Source organism: Corella eumyota, chromosome 4 (genome assembly GCF_963082875.1).
Source record: "Corella eumyota chromosome 4, kaCorEumy4.1, whole genome shotgun sequence".
Classification (NCBI taxonomy): domain Eukaryota; kingdom Metazoa; phylum Chordata; class Ascidiacea; order Phlebobranchia; family Corellidae; genus Corella; species Corella eumyota.
This window is the reverse complement of record NC_137493.1, coordinates 17743881-17753795: the sequence shown is the minus strand read 5'-3', so window position 1 is coordinate 17753795 and position 9915 is coordinate 17743881. Positions and strand designations below refer to the sequence as shown.

Sequence of the window (9915 nt, the reverse complement as noted above, 5' to 3'; positions counted from 1 at the left end):
ATTATCATAATACTGACTGTGATACTTTTTCAACTTGTGTTGTTTAAAGGAACTTGATTTCAGTTTTCCTTCTGAAATCCAATCAAAATCTGACTTGAAATTCCCAAGTTCAATGATATCTCCCATTTTAATTCCATCCTCGCTGTGATATTGTTGAATATCTCCATCAATGCACAGCTTATAGGTCCACCAACCTTTCACCACACTCAGGCAGCCATCGTGTTTAATTGGAGTCAATAATAATGAAGTTGGGAAGTCAACTTGAGGATTGAAGTTTTCCTCTGTTTTTGTTTTCTTTAAAACTTCGGGTAACTTACAATAATAATTTTGTCCATGAATTGTCGATAATTTAATTCCCTCAGTTTGAACAACGTCACTTTCTGAGATAGGTTGATACAAAATATCCATGGAGTATTTCATATTATTTAATTCATCAATATCCAGGTAAGATCCAAAAATAAACAAAAATAAAGAACAAAAATAAAGAATAAAAAGGCAGACAGGTCTTATATCCTTCATATTGGCAGCACGCATAACCTAAACATATAAAATATAATTTTTGACCTTAAATGTGCAAAACAAATACGAAAACAAAATAAATCCCAAATATCTAAATATTACTAACTGATACTTACAATTTTAATGACAATAACGTTACGCTGCTTTTATGTATAACACCTGTATTATTAATTATTTACATCAAAACCTAGAAAAACACGTGGCCTATCATCAAAACAAAGTTTTTCGCCTGCCATAGAAATCAAATAAAATGGCTTTATCCTCATTTTTAAAGGCAAAAGAACACAATACGACAGCAAAAGTACAATGTCAGTTGTTAAAATCCAACCGGAGATGTTGGAGGATATAAATCCCCGAAGTAAAATTTTCTCCATGACAACAAACATCTTTAGTGTAATAGGCTGTTAACTCTGGCCATGGGGTCTACTTTTATATAAGTTGTTTAAATAATGTTTTACCTAACATTTAGGGGAATTGTGCATTTGTTGTAATAAACATTTTTACAATCACTTCAACAATAAAATAAAAACTTTCCACAATTGGAAATAACGTTTTACAGAAAAAAACAAAAAACATAAAATTTCACAAAAATGTTAAAAACAACAAGTAAAAGTACCTTTTAAAATAGATAAATATATGACAATTCAACAATGATATTAACAAATTTAATTAATGACATTAACTAATTGTAAACGATGACGTCAGTTAATAATCAATGTCATGACAACCAATAGGAATTATATAACTTATATGACATAAAGTGCACAGAAATATTAAACATTAGGCACAACTGGAAAAAACACAACAGGTGTAAATAAAAACAAAATGGCCGTAAGCTGTACAGATAAAAATACTGCATGTGAGGACAAAACCTTTAAACAAAAATATAGCTTACCATCACATATGTCTGATTTGGCAAAAGTTAAAAACACTAAAAAATATGAAATAGGAAAAGGCACAAAATCATTGCATAAAACAATCAATAAAAAGCACAATGCAAAATTAACCCAATCACTAAGTTGTACAACATGATGGATAGAAAAATAAAGTCACAATATTTAATTTAAGGATTATAAAATTAAAAATGTACCAAAAATATATTAAAATAACTACACAAAAATGTAGTAAGTATATATCAATTGCACCAAGTAACAACTCTAAATAGGATTTAGTTTTCTAAACCGTCCAATTTTTGTAACATTTTACAGAAAGTTTAATGACACCAATGGCCAAGTTTTATGTTTTTAACGATTTGTCCATACTTTTATCAGCAGAATTTCTTCTAAAATGAATGTTGCATTTCAACCAGTTCAAACAAATAATAAATAGGATGACCTCATTATAATGTTATTATTAAATATGACTTTCATCCAATGTTATCTGTTTCCCTGTAGTTTCCATCATCCACAAAATAAAACTCCTCCAACTTCCACTGGAGGGTCTCGAATGTGGGACGAAGAGAAGGATCAGAATCCCAGCATCCTAACATGATGTCATAAAGAGGATCCGGACATCCCTCCAACTTGTGCATCCGATATCCCTTCTCAACTTGCTCCAGGACCTCCCGATTGTTCATTCCTGAAATTGTTTTTAGTTTAATTTAGTTTGTTGTTTTATTCACAGCACAACATTAGGTTTTATTCAGTAGTAAAATATAATTTGCATATTCTAAAATGTTGAATTTAAAAGTCTTTTTTATTGGCCAATAAAAATCTTATTCTTTGTAATAATATTAAAAGATTTTTTATGGGCCCCAATAAAACATAAAAGTGTGTTTTGCTTATTAGTTTAAATCATAAAAAACTAACACTGGAAGTTAAAAATAAAAAACAGTTTAATAAATTTTTTTTGTACGGCAACTATTTATAAAAGTTACAACTTACCAGGATAAGGCATTCTACCGTGTCCAACTAACTCTGTCAACAAAATTCCAAACGACCAGACGTCAGATTTTATCGTGAAAATTTGCCGCGTCGCTGCCTCAGGTGCCGTCCACTTTATTGGAAACTTTGCTCCTTCTCTTGTTTCGTAAATTTCATTCTAAACAAGTTCAAAAGGTTTTATATTTGCTACATTAGTTTGCTTTTTTTGTGTTGATATAAGAAGGCCATTTTACAGCAGTAAACCAAGTTGGCTTGGCAGTTTTAGATATAATTAAAGATAATTGCCCAATAAAAAAGTGACAGAAGTTTTACCACCTTACCCAAAGATGCCATAACATAAAAGCAACATCAGAAGTTAAGCCAAAAGTTCCAACCACTAAAGCACACTGGCAGCCTTATACCTTCTTTACAACTAAGAACAAACCTGAGTAACTCGAGCTAGTCCAAAATCTGCAACTTTACAAATATTATTCTGGCCAACCAGAATGTTACGAGCGGCAAGATCACGGTGAATATATCGCTTGGATTCCAAATATGCCATTCCAGCGGCCACCTGAGCCCCCATGTCAATCAAGGTTGGTATCTGCAAGTCCCGACCCTTTCCTGTAATATAAGCACTTTGTTTATATGAATATGCGACAGTTTAACATGGTCATAACATCACAAGGAATTTATGTTTAACTGTATTTGTTTATTTTATTACACCTAAATGAATGACCACTAGAAACAATTTATTTTACTGTTATAATATTGATCAAGTTGGTGCCAATTTAATATTGACTTTCAAATTTCAGTAAACAAAATAAAGAAACCTACTGGGTGAGATAAAACGTATTCTGTTTGTTTAATCATTGGTTAAATATTAAGCAACACATGTATAGAATATTGTATACCTTGTAAATAAGTATTGAGTCCCCCATTACACATTAGTTCAGTTACAATATAGAACGGTTCATCTCTGGTACATACAGCATAAAGTTGGACAAGTTTTGGATGTCGTAACTTTTTCATTAGTTGAGCCTCTCTTAAAAATTCATCTTTGTCCATAGCACCTGTTAAAAATTTTTTATTTCAATAACATTCATGATACAGTGAATTATCTAATAATTGAATTCAAATAACCCTTTGAAGTTCAGTAATCTGCACTGTCCAACAAATATATAAAATCTTACAAAACCACATATAACTGAAATACTGACCAACTTTAAGTGTCTTGATAGCAACCTTCGTACTTCCATTCCATAAACCTTCATGAACTTGACCAAACTGACCTTCTCCTAACTTATTCATCAACTTTAAAGAAGTTCGATCTATCTCCCATTTATCAGCCAGGTCATGTGACAAACCAGCAGTTTGGGGGATTTCAAGCTTTAAAATAAAACATAAAATTAAATAAATACCCCAATTTGGTGAATATATAAAATAGAACACACTGTAAAACTCCCACCTTTAAACACGGGGTTCTTAGCACAACACAGAGCCCATCAGTTTGTTGTTTGTAATGCTCAACAAGCTCACTTAAGTCTGTGAAGATCGCTCTTCTTGCTATGAAGTAACCTCCAGCATCAGCTCTTCTTATTCTGTAGTGTTTGACCTCATTCCGATCTCTTACTGAAAATTAAAACAAATTAAGAGTTGCACAAAACTTAAACATTATTTAACATAAGATTAATAGTGTCAAATTAACAGAGTTAAAACAAGAATAGTAACCTGTAAGTGAATAATCCCCCGGTTTACTCTCACTATCTCTTATAAGGAAAGCTCCATGTTCGTTCTGTTTCATCAGTAACAACCTCTCTGCATCTAAGCGCTTTGTCTTACCAAAGTACCAACTGTAAAACAAAAGTTAATAAAACTTTTATATCAATTAACCGTAAGGAAAGTTAACTGTAAGCTATTGGTTTGAGTTAAACTATTATGTTTGCTTAATACTTAATATCTAAACATTGTAATACAAGTTTCTATACTTATAATTACAAATGTAAATGTTGTTAGTTTATTTATGTGTAAATCATTACATTTTAACCACAATGATTTAAACTTTAATTCTTATGTTTTACAATAAAGTTTACATCGAGATTTATTAAATTTAATTAAATTTTGCTTTTTACAGGCCATAAAATTGTCACCCAATAAAATTTTATTTTACAACCAATTTAAATTCTGGTTGTAGCTATAAATTGACAAATAAAAATAACAATTTACTGTAATATATAAAAATTTACTAAACTTTTTAACAAGACAAAACATTAGAGTAATCTTTGAAATGTAACAAATTGTGTTTAAACGTTCAACAAAAACACCCAATTATTGCTAATTATTCAATTTGTTAAAACATTTCATTTTTGTTGTTACCCAATTAGTAGACCCAAGCATGTCAATCATATCTGAATAGTCAACACTATGACAACACTAAACTAACTTGAATTTATTTTGTTAATTAAGTCTAAAGTAGAATATTAAAACTAAGCAAAAAATTAAACCAAGTGTAAAGTGTTATTGGCACACAAGTGTTTATAATGTGAATTAACAAACACACAATAGCCAGGTTTAATTCATCTTAAACTTACGGTTTAGATTGCAGAGAGGAATATGGGGCCACGTAGTTGGAGGGAATGTAACCTTCTAATACTTGGGCTACTCTGTTTATCAGCCTTGCGCGCCACCATTCCCCCTGATCTCTATCCAATATTATCATTTGATCACCTGTAATACAAGATTTATTATTAGGTTTGCTATGTTATGTATGTATATGTATACAAGATCTATTATTACTTCTGCTTTATTTTGTATGTAAAGGATTACAGCATGGTTTATTATTGGTGTGAATTGTCAATTCCATTGCTATAAAGGAATTTTGTTAACCCCAACACAGTCTTGAGGTTGCCATCGGCAGTTTGGGATATTATTGAATACAATTGCTCTATAAGTAAACTGCTGATTGTTTTTTTGCGTAGCAGAAGTTTATGCTATTTTTAAAGTCATTTTGAAGAATAACAGGGAAGCAGTGAGGATTAAACCCCATATCCCATGTTGTAAACCTCCAATAATGTTAATTAATTGCCAGGTAATAGTGTTTCACTTGAATAGTTTCAAACCAGCAACACACACCGATAACCTTTTGTGTTTGTCACATTTAAAACACTTCATACCAAACAACAAACCTTTGTTAAAACTCAAGTCATCGTGGGTCCTGGCGTGGTAGTCGTACTGAGCAATATAACAATCCTCTATCTGGTCTGGTGGTGGATTTGGGCTGGGACGGTCTGTAAATTAAATTCAAAATAAAGTAAAATAACTTATTAGTAAAACTCATTTTGTTTTACAACTTTCAAGTAATCTCTATTCAGTTATTTTAATTACATTGTTAAAATAACAATAAAAATAAACCTGTAAAACAACCAACAATTAACCTCATTGTTTAAACAATAAACTATTGTCTATATGTGTTTCACAATTAACATTGTTAGATTGGTTTATAATTAACAATAGACTAATAAAGAACAATAACAATACAAAAGTTAAAAGATTTTTAAATAAACAGTTTAACATTAAATGTAATTTTATTATTTTTACATTAAATTAAAAATTGTTAAGAAACTTAAATGGTGTTAATATAAATATATAGAATAAAAATAGCAAAACATAATGAAAACATCAACTTATTGTGGTAAAATTAAATAACTTTAAAGTTACCAGGCAAGTAGGTGACATTACTGCTTCCTCCATCTTGGTTGTAATTATCTGGTGAGTATTTTAAACTTGGTTCACTCTTCTTAAAACAACAAGTACAATGTTTTCGAAGTTTTGAAATACAAAAACCCATTTTTAATAATTTATTCCCTTCCTTCACATTCCAAATGTTTTAGAAATAATGTTTTCAATTTCAAGTTACTAGACAGCCTGTAGAAACAAAAAATTGACATTTCACTTTTAGTTAAAATAGGGAACAAACTAATATAAATGAAAACTGCCTTAAACTGTTTATCTAAATTTAACCTTGTCTGCTTGTTATGCAGTTATATCTTATCCCTGTTTAGCAAACTTAGTTTTGTAACTGTCTGACTAGAAATAAACAATCCTTATAAAAATACGAACCAACAACACGACTTTCGCACCTTAATCACAACTATTACGATTTAATAGACAATGAGCAACTAAGCAGACAAATAACAGTTCTTATAACCCTGTCATTGAGAAAAGTTCTAGGAGTGACTCAACGCCCTACTGAGTTTGTGACGTCATAAGCGTGGGAAAGTACCAAAAATAGAATCAGCTGATTTTCGCTAAATGGAAAAAAATCCTTTCGTTAAATACGTTACTGTATTTTTTGCTGTTTAAGTTATAGTTTTAATAGTAAAGTTTAATATACAATTGCTTTTGATAAATTAATTAGCCTGTGATTCCAACTTGATTTACAAACAAAAAATCAATTGATATGGCATTTAAGAATTTTGTGTCATTTGCTAATTATTAAAAGCCTTATTTTTTATTAATTAAAAACGTCCAATAGCGCACATTTCCTGAACTTCATTGAGCAACAGCGTATTGTTTTCTAAGATTTTATGTTATCACCCGACGTCCACCTCTATTGTGATCCAATGAGTTTGTGGACGGTGAAACGACAAAATATTATCCCAGCACGCCAACTAACGGAACAGAAAAATCTTAAATAAAATCGCTTAACGTGGAAAAATCCATAAAACTTTGTTCAAGTCAGGATCAACACAAAGTTTTAAAGACTTTCTCCATAATTTGGAAAAAACGTAAAAAGTTATTAAAAACGAAATGTATTTACATTATTTTCATTGAATATTGAGAAACAAAACAGTATTTTCTGCAACTAGGATTAATTTTAACGAAGAAATTAAGTTTAGGCATTTAAAAAAAACTTTTAACATCTTGAAAATTCATTTAAAATAATTACTTTCACAATATTATAACAGAGTTAAACCAAACAATATTCAAATGTGGGAGAAAATGGCTAAAAATGCGTAATTACTAGTTCTACAAACACACATAATGTTAAAAGCAATTTAGTTGAATTCCATTACAAAAAATGTTATTCAGTTGACATCACTACATGTTGAATATTGGTGCTTAATAAGCATCACTACAAAAGTTAATTAATAAAGAGTTAATACTGGTTACATTCAAGGTAACATTTCCTCTTTATTTGTTGTCTGGTGATCTAGACCGACTGTAAGATCTTCTGTCCCCGTTCTCAACAGACCTGAGCATAATTGGTGTTTAACATGTAACAAGGTAGGAATATATTACACAAGCACTGACTTTTTGTTTAATTAAAACTTACCTTGATCTTGAGTCTCTTCTCTCCTTTTTCATATCTGACACGCTTGAGTGCCTTGAGTTTGACCTTGATCGACTTCTCTTGCTTCGTCCACGGGAGCGAGATCTAAAAAAGAAAAAAAAGTGTAAAAACCATGTCAGACTTTCTGTGGTTTAATAATAAAACTTGAAACAAAGAACGCAAAATACCGAGATCTAGATCGACTCCTTGACCTTGATCGTGACCTTGACCTACTCCGAGATGCACTCCTCGACATGCTTCGTGTTGCTTTATCCTCAATTAGTCGAATTCTTCGTCCATTGATCTCCGTGTCATCCAGTTTGTCGATGGCTCGCTTCATGTCTTCGTAGGTCGCAAAATCGACAACACCCTCATTCCGTCGATGTTTGTGCGCATCTGCGTACGTCACCTCCCCTGCTTCTCGTAAGTAATCCTGAAATAAATTTAAGGATGGTGTTAAGGGTGATAAACCTCATAATTTTAGGTTTTCAGTTTTAAACTTGAAACCAACAACCTTTTAAAGTACTATCCCATTTGTTAAATTTCAGCCCTAAAAACAAACTATTTAAACAAATAACAAACTATTTAAACAAGTATTATTGACGATAAAACACAAAACAAGAACCTTTAAATCCTGCCAAGAAACTCTTGTTGAAAGATTCTCGACAATAACTCGATAATGGGTCCTTGTTGGAGGTCCATACTTCCCGATAGCTCGACTCTCGTAATAGTTTATCCTTCTATCATCCCTCCTTCCACCACCGTGGTACTCACGTCGATAATCCCTTCCTCCACCTCCTCCTCCTCCTCCTCCGAATTCTCGGCTCCGTGGAACCCCTCTAGTGATGAAAATATCGTCTCAATAACTTTTCCTCGGCAACAACCCACCACCATACATTTATTGGAAATTCTAACTTGGTAATTTGTAGCTGGCTTAAGTTAAACTTTCAGGATGATACTAATTTTATTTCACCACCTCTATGATATTTTAAGTGTTGTTTTGAGACTGGGTTAACTAGTAAAATGAAAAATGGGACACTTTGAAGCTATATTGGAATATCAAAATTTAAAGTAAATTTGGGACAAATAAATTCGGGACCCTCTTAAACCCCAGCTAATATGACAAACTAAAAGACAGAAAAAGAAGTTCTACATCATAGCCATCAGTTAAATTCATCAACATCCTAATCATCTAGTTACACTATCGTCTTAACATCAAAAGAGATTAAAGAAAAGAAGGCAAAGCGCATCTCTCTCTCTCAGAACCTGAATATTCACATTTTTTTATTCATTTTGTAAACAATCGGACAATAATTTAACATTGCGACAAAATAAGAAAAATAATAATAAACGGGCAACAACTGGGGAAAATATCTTTATATATTTGTTAAAGAAATTGATTTTTAACTGACAGACTAAAATAATTTATCAAATCAAGTCCAAACCTTGCATGCTCAACGGTGACCCTCTCTCCACACAAATCCCGATTGTTGAGGTCATAAACAGCATCCCCCGCATCTCTAGAATCCTCAAACTCCACAAACCCGTATCCATTCTTCAAATTAATGTCGCGAATTCGTCCATAACTTCGGAAAAACTTTTCCACATCACTTTCCCGCGCTCGGTGACTTAACCGGCCAATAAAAACTCTAGAACCCGACATCGTTGATTAAAAATACTAAAAATCACAAAAAAGGATTCACAGTTAATACAAAGTAAATAAAAATTTATCAAAACAAATTACAACAACGTCTAACACCAACCTAATTACTTTATCGTGCTTCCACGCTTCGGACAATACTGTTCCGAAAATGGCATCTGAAAATAAATCACGTGACCGCTTATTCTCTGATCCAGGAAATAAGAAATGGGCTTTTTACGTTTATCCTCAAAATATAATTTTTTTGTTTGTGCAGCGTCTAAACTTTTGTTTGTGCAGAGTGAATTCGAGATAATATTTTGTAATTCACAGGGTGCAGACAATATCACCATGTCATTAAGATCTAGTTTTATTATTTTTATTTACAAGCAATGTGTTTCATTGGTAAAAACACTTGGTTTTGCATGAGGTCTTGTAGGACTTGTTGTCAATTATTTAATTATAGCAGTTTATTACTAACAAACTTATGTCTATCATTATTATAAACTGGTTATTAATTGGTTTGGTAATGTCTAAGACTCCTGATCGGAAGGTTAATTTAT

The 9915-nt window shown here is 31.6% G+C and overlaps 2 protein-coding genes across 3 annotated transcripts; both read right to left on the bottom strand.

Annotated features, from left to right (window-relative positions):
• Window positions 1–379: 379 nt before the first annotated feature.
• On the bottom strand, window positions 380–6301 carry LOC145749445 (tyrosine-protein kinase Src42A-like). Its single transcript, XM_082565211.1, has 11 exons — window positions 6099–6301; window positions 5567–5668; window positions 4973–5108; window positions 4113–4234; window positions 3850–4013; window positions 3602–3770; window positions 3296–3454; window positions 2827–3005; window positions 2403–2559; window positions 636–2097; window positions 380–537 (listed from the first exon to the last, which is right to left on the bottom strand). The coding sequence occupies exons 1-10, from the start codon at window positions 6226–6228 to the stop codon at window positions 1886–1888; spliced, it is 1530 nt and encodes a 509-aa protein (XP_082421337.1). The 5' UTR covers window positions 6229–6301; the 3' UTR covers window positions 380–537; window positions 636–1885.
• An 883-nt stretch (window positions 6302–7184) lies between these two features.
• On the bottom strand, window positions 7185–9561 carry LOC145749453 (serine/arginine-rich splicing factor 6-like). Of its 2 annotated transcripts, XM_082565219.1 has the most exons (6): window positions 9477–9561; window positions 9159–9391; window positions 8339–8552; window positions 7902–8146; window positions 7717–7818; window positions 7185–7635 (listed from the first exon to the last, which is right to left on the bottom strand). In XM_082565219.1, exons 2-6 carry the CDS (start codon window positions 9374–9376, stop codon window positions 7575–7577), a joined length of 840 nt encoding a protein of 279 aa, XP_082421345.1. In that variant the 5' UTR covers window positions 9377–9391; window positions 9477–9561; the 3' UTR covers window positions 7185–7574. The 2 variants fall into 2 exon arrangements, with proteins under 2 accessions (XP_082421345.1, XP_082421346.1); XM_082565220.1 differs by lacking the exons at window positions 9159–9391; window positions 9477–9561 and adding an exon at window positions 8867–8892.
• Between the last annotated feature and the right edge of the window lie 354 nt (window positions 9562–9915).

Excerpts from the sequence above, each read along its gene's own strand:
- LOC145749445 (XM_082565211.1), bottom strand. The coding sequence starts at position 6,228 with ATGGGTTTTTGTATTTCAAAACTTCGAAAACATTGTACTTGTTGTTTT. Across the intron at positions 5,109-5,566 it reads TGACTTGAGTTTTAACAAAG|GTGATCAAATGATAATATTG; the intron begins GTTTGTTGTTTG and ends CTTGTATTACAG. Across the intron at positions 2,560-2,826 it reads GACTAGCTCGAGTTACTCAG|AATGAAATTTACGAAACAAG; the intron begins GTTTGTTCTTAG and ends GAACTTGTTTAG.
- LOC145749453 (XM_082565219.1), bottom strand. The coding sequence starts at position 9,376 with ATGTCGGGTTCTAGAGTTTTTATTGGCCGGTTAAGTCACCGAGCGCGG. Across the intron at positions 8,553-9,158 it reads GTCACCGTTGAGCATGCAAG|AGGGGTTCCACGGAGCCGAG; the intron begins GTTTGGACTTGA and ends TTTCATCACTAG. Across the intron at positions 8,147-8,338 it reads TTTCTTGGCAGGATTTAAAG|GATTACTTACGAGAAGCAGG; the intron begins GTTCTTGTTTTG and ends AATTTATTTCAG.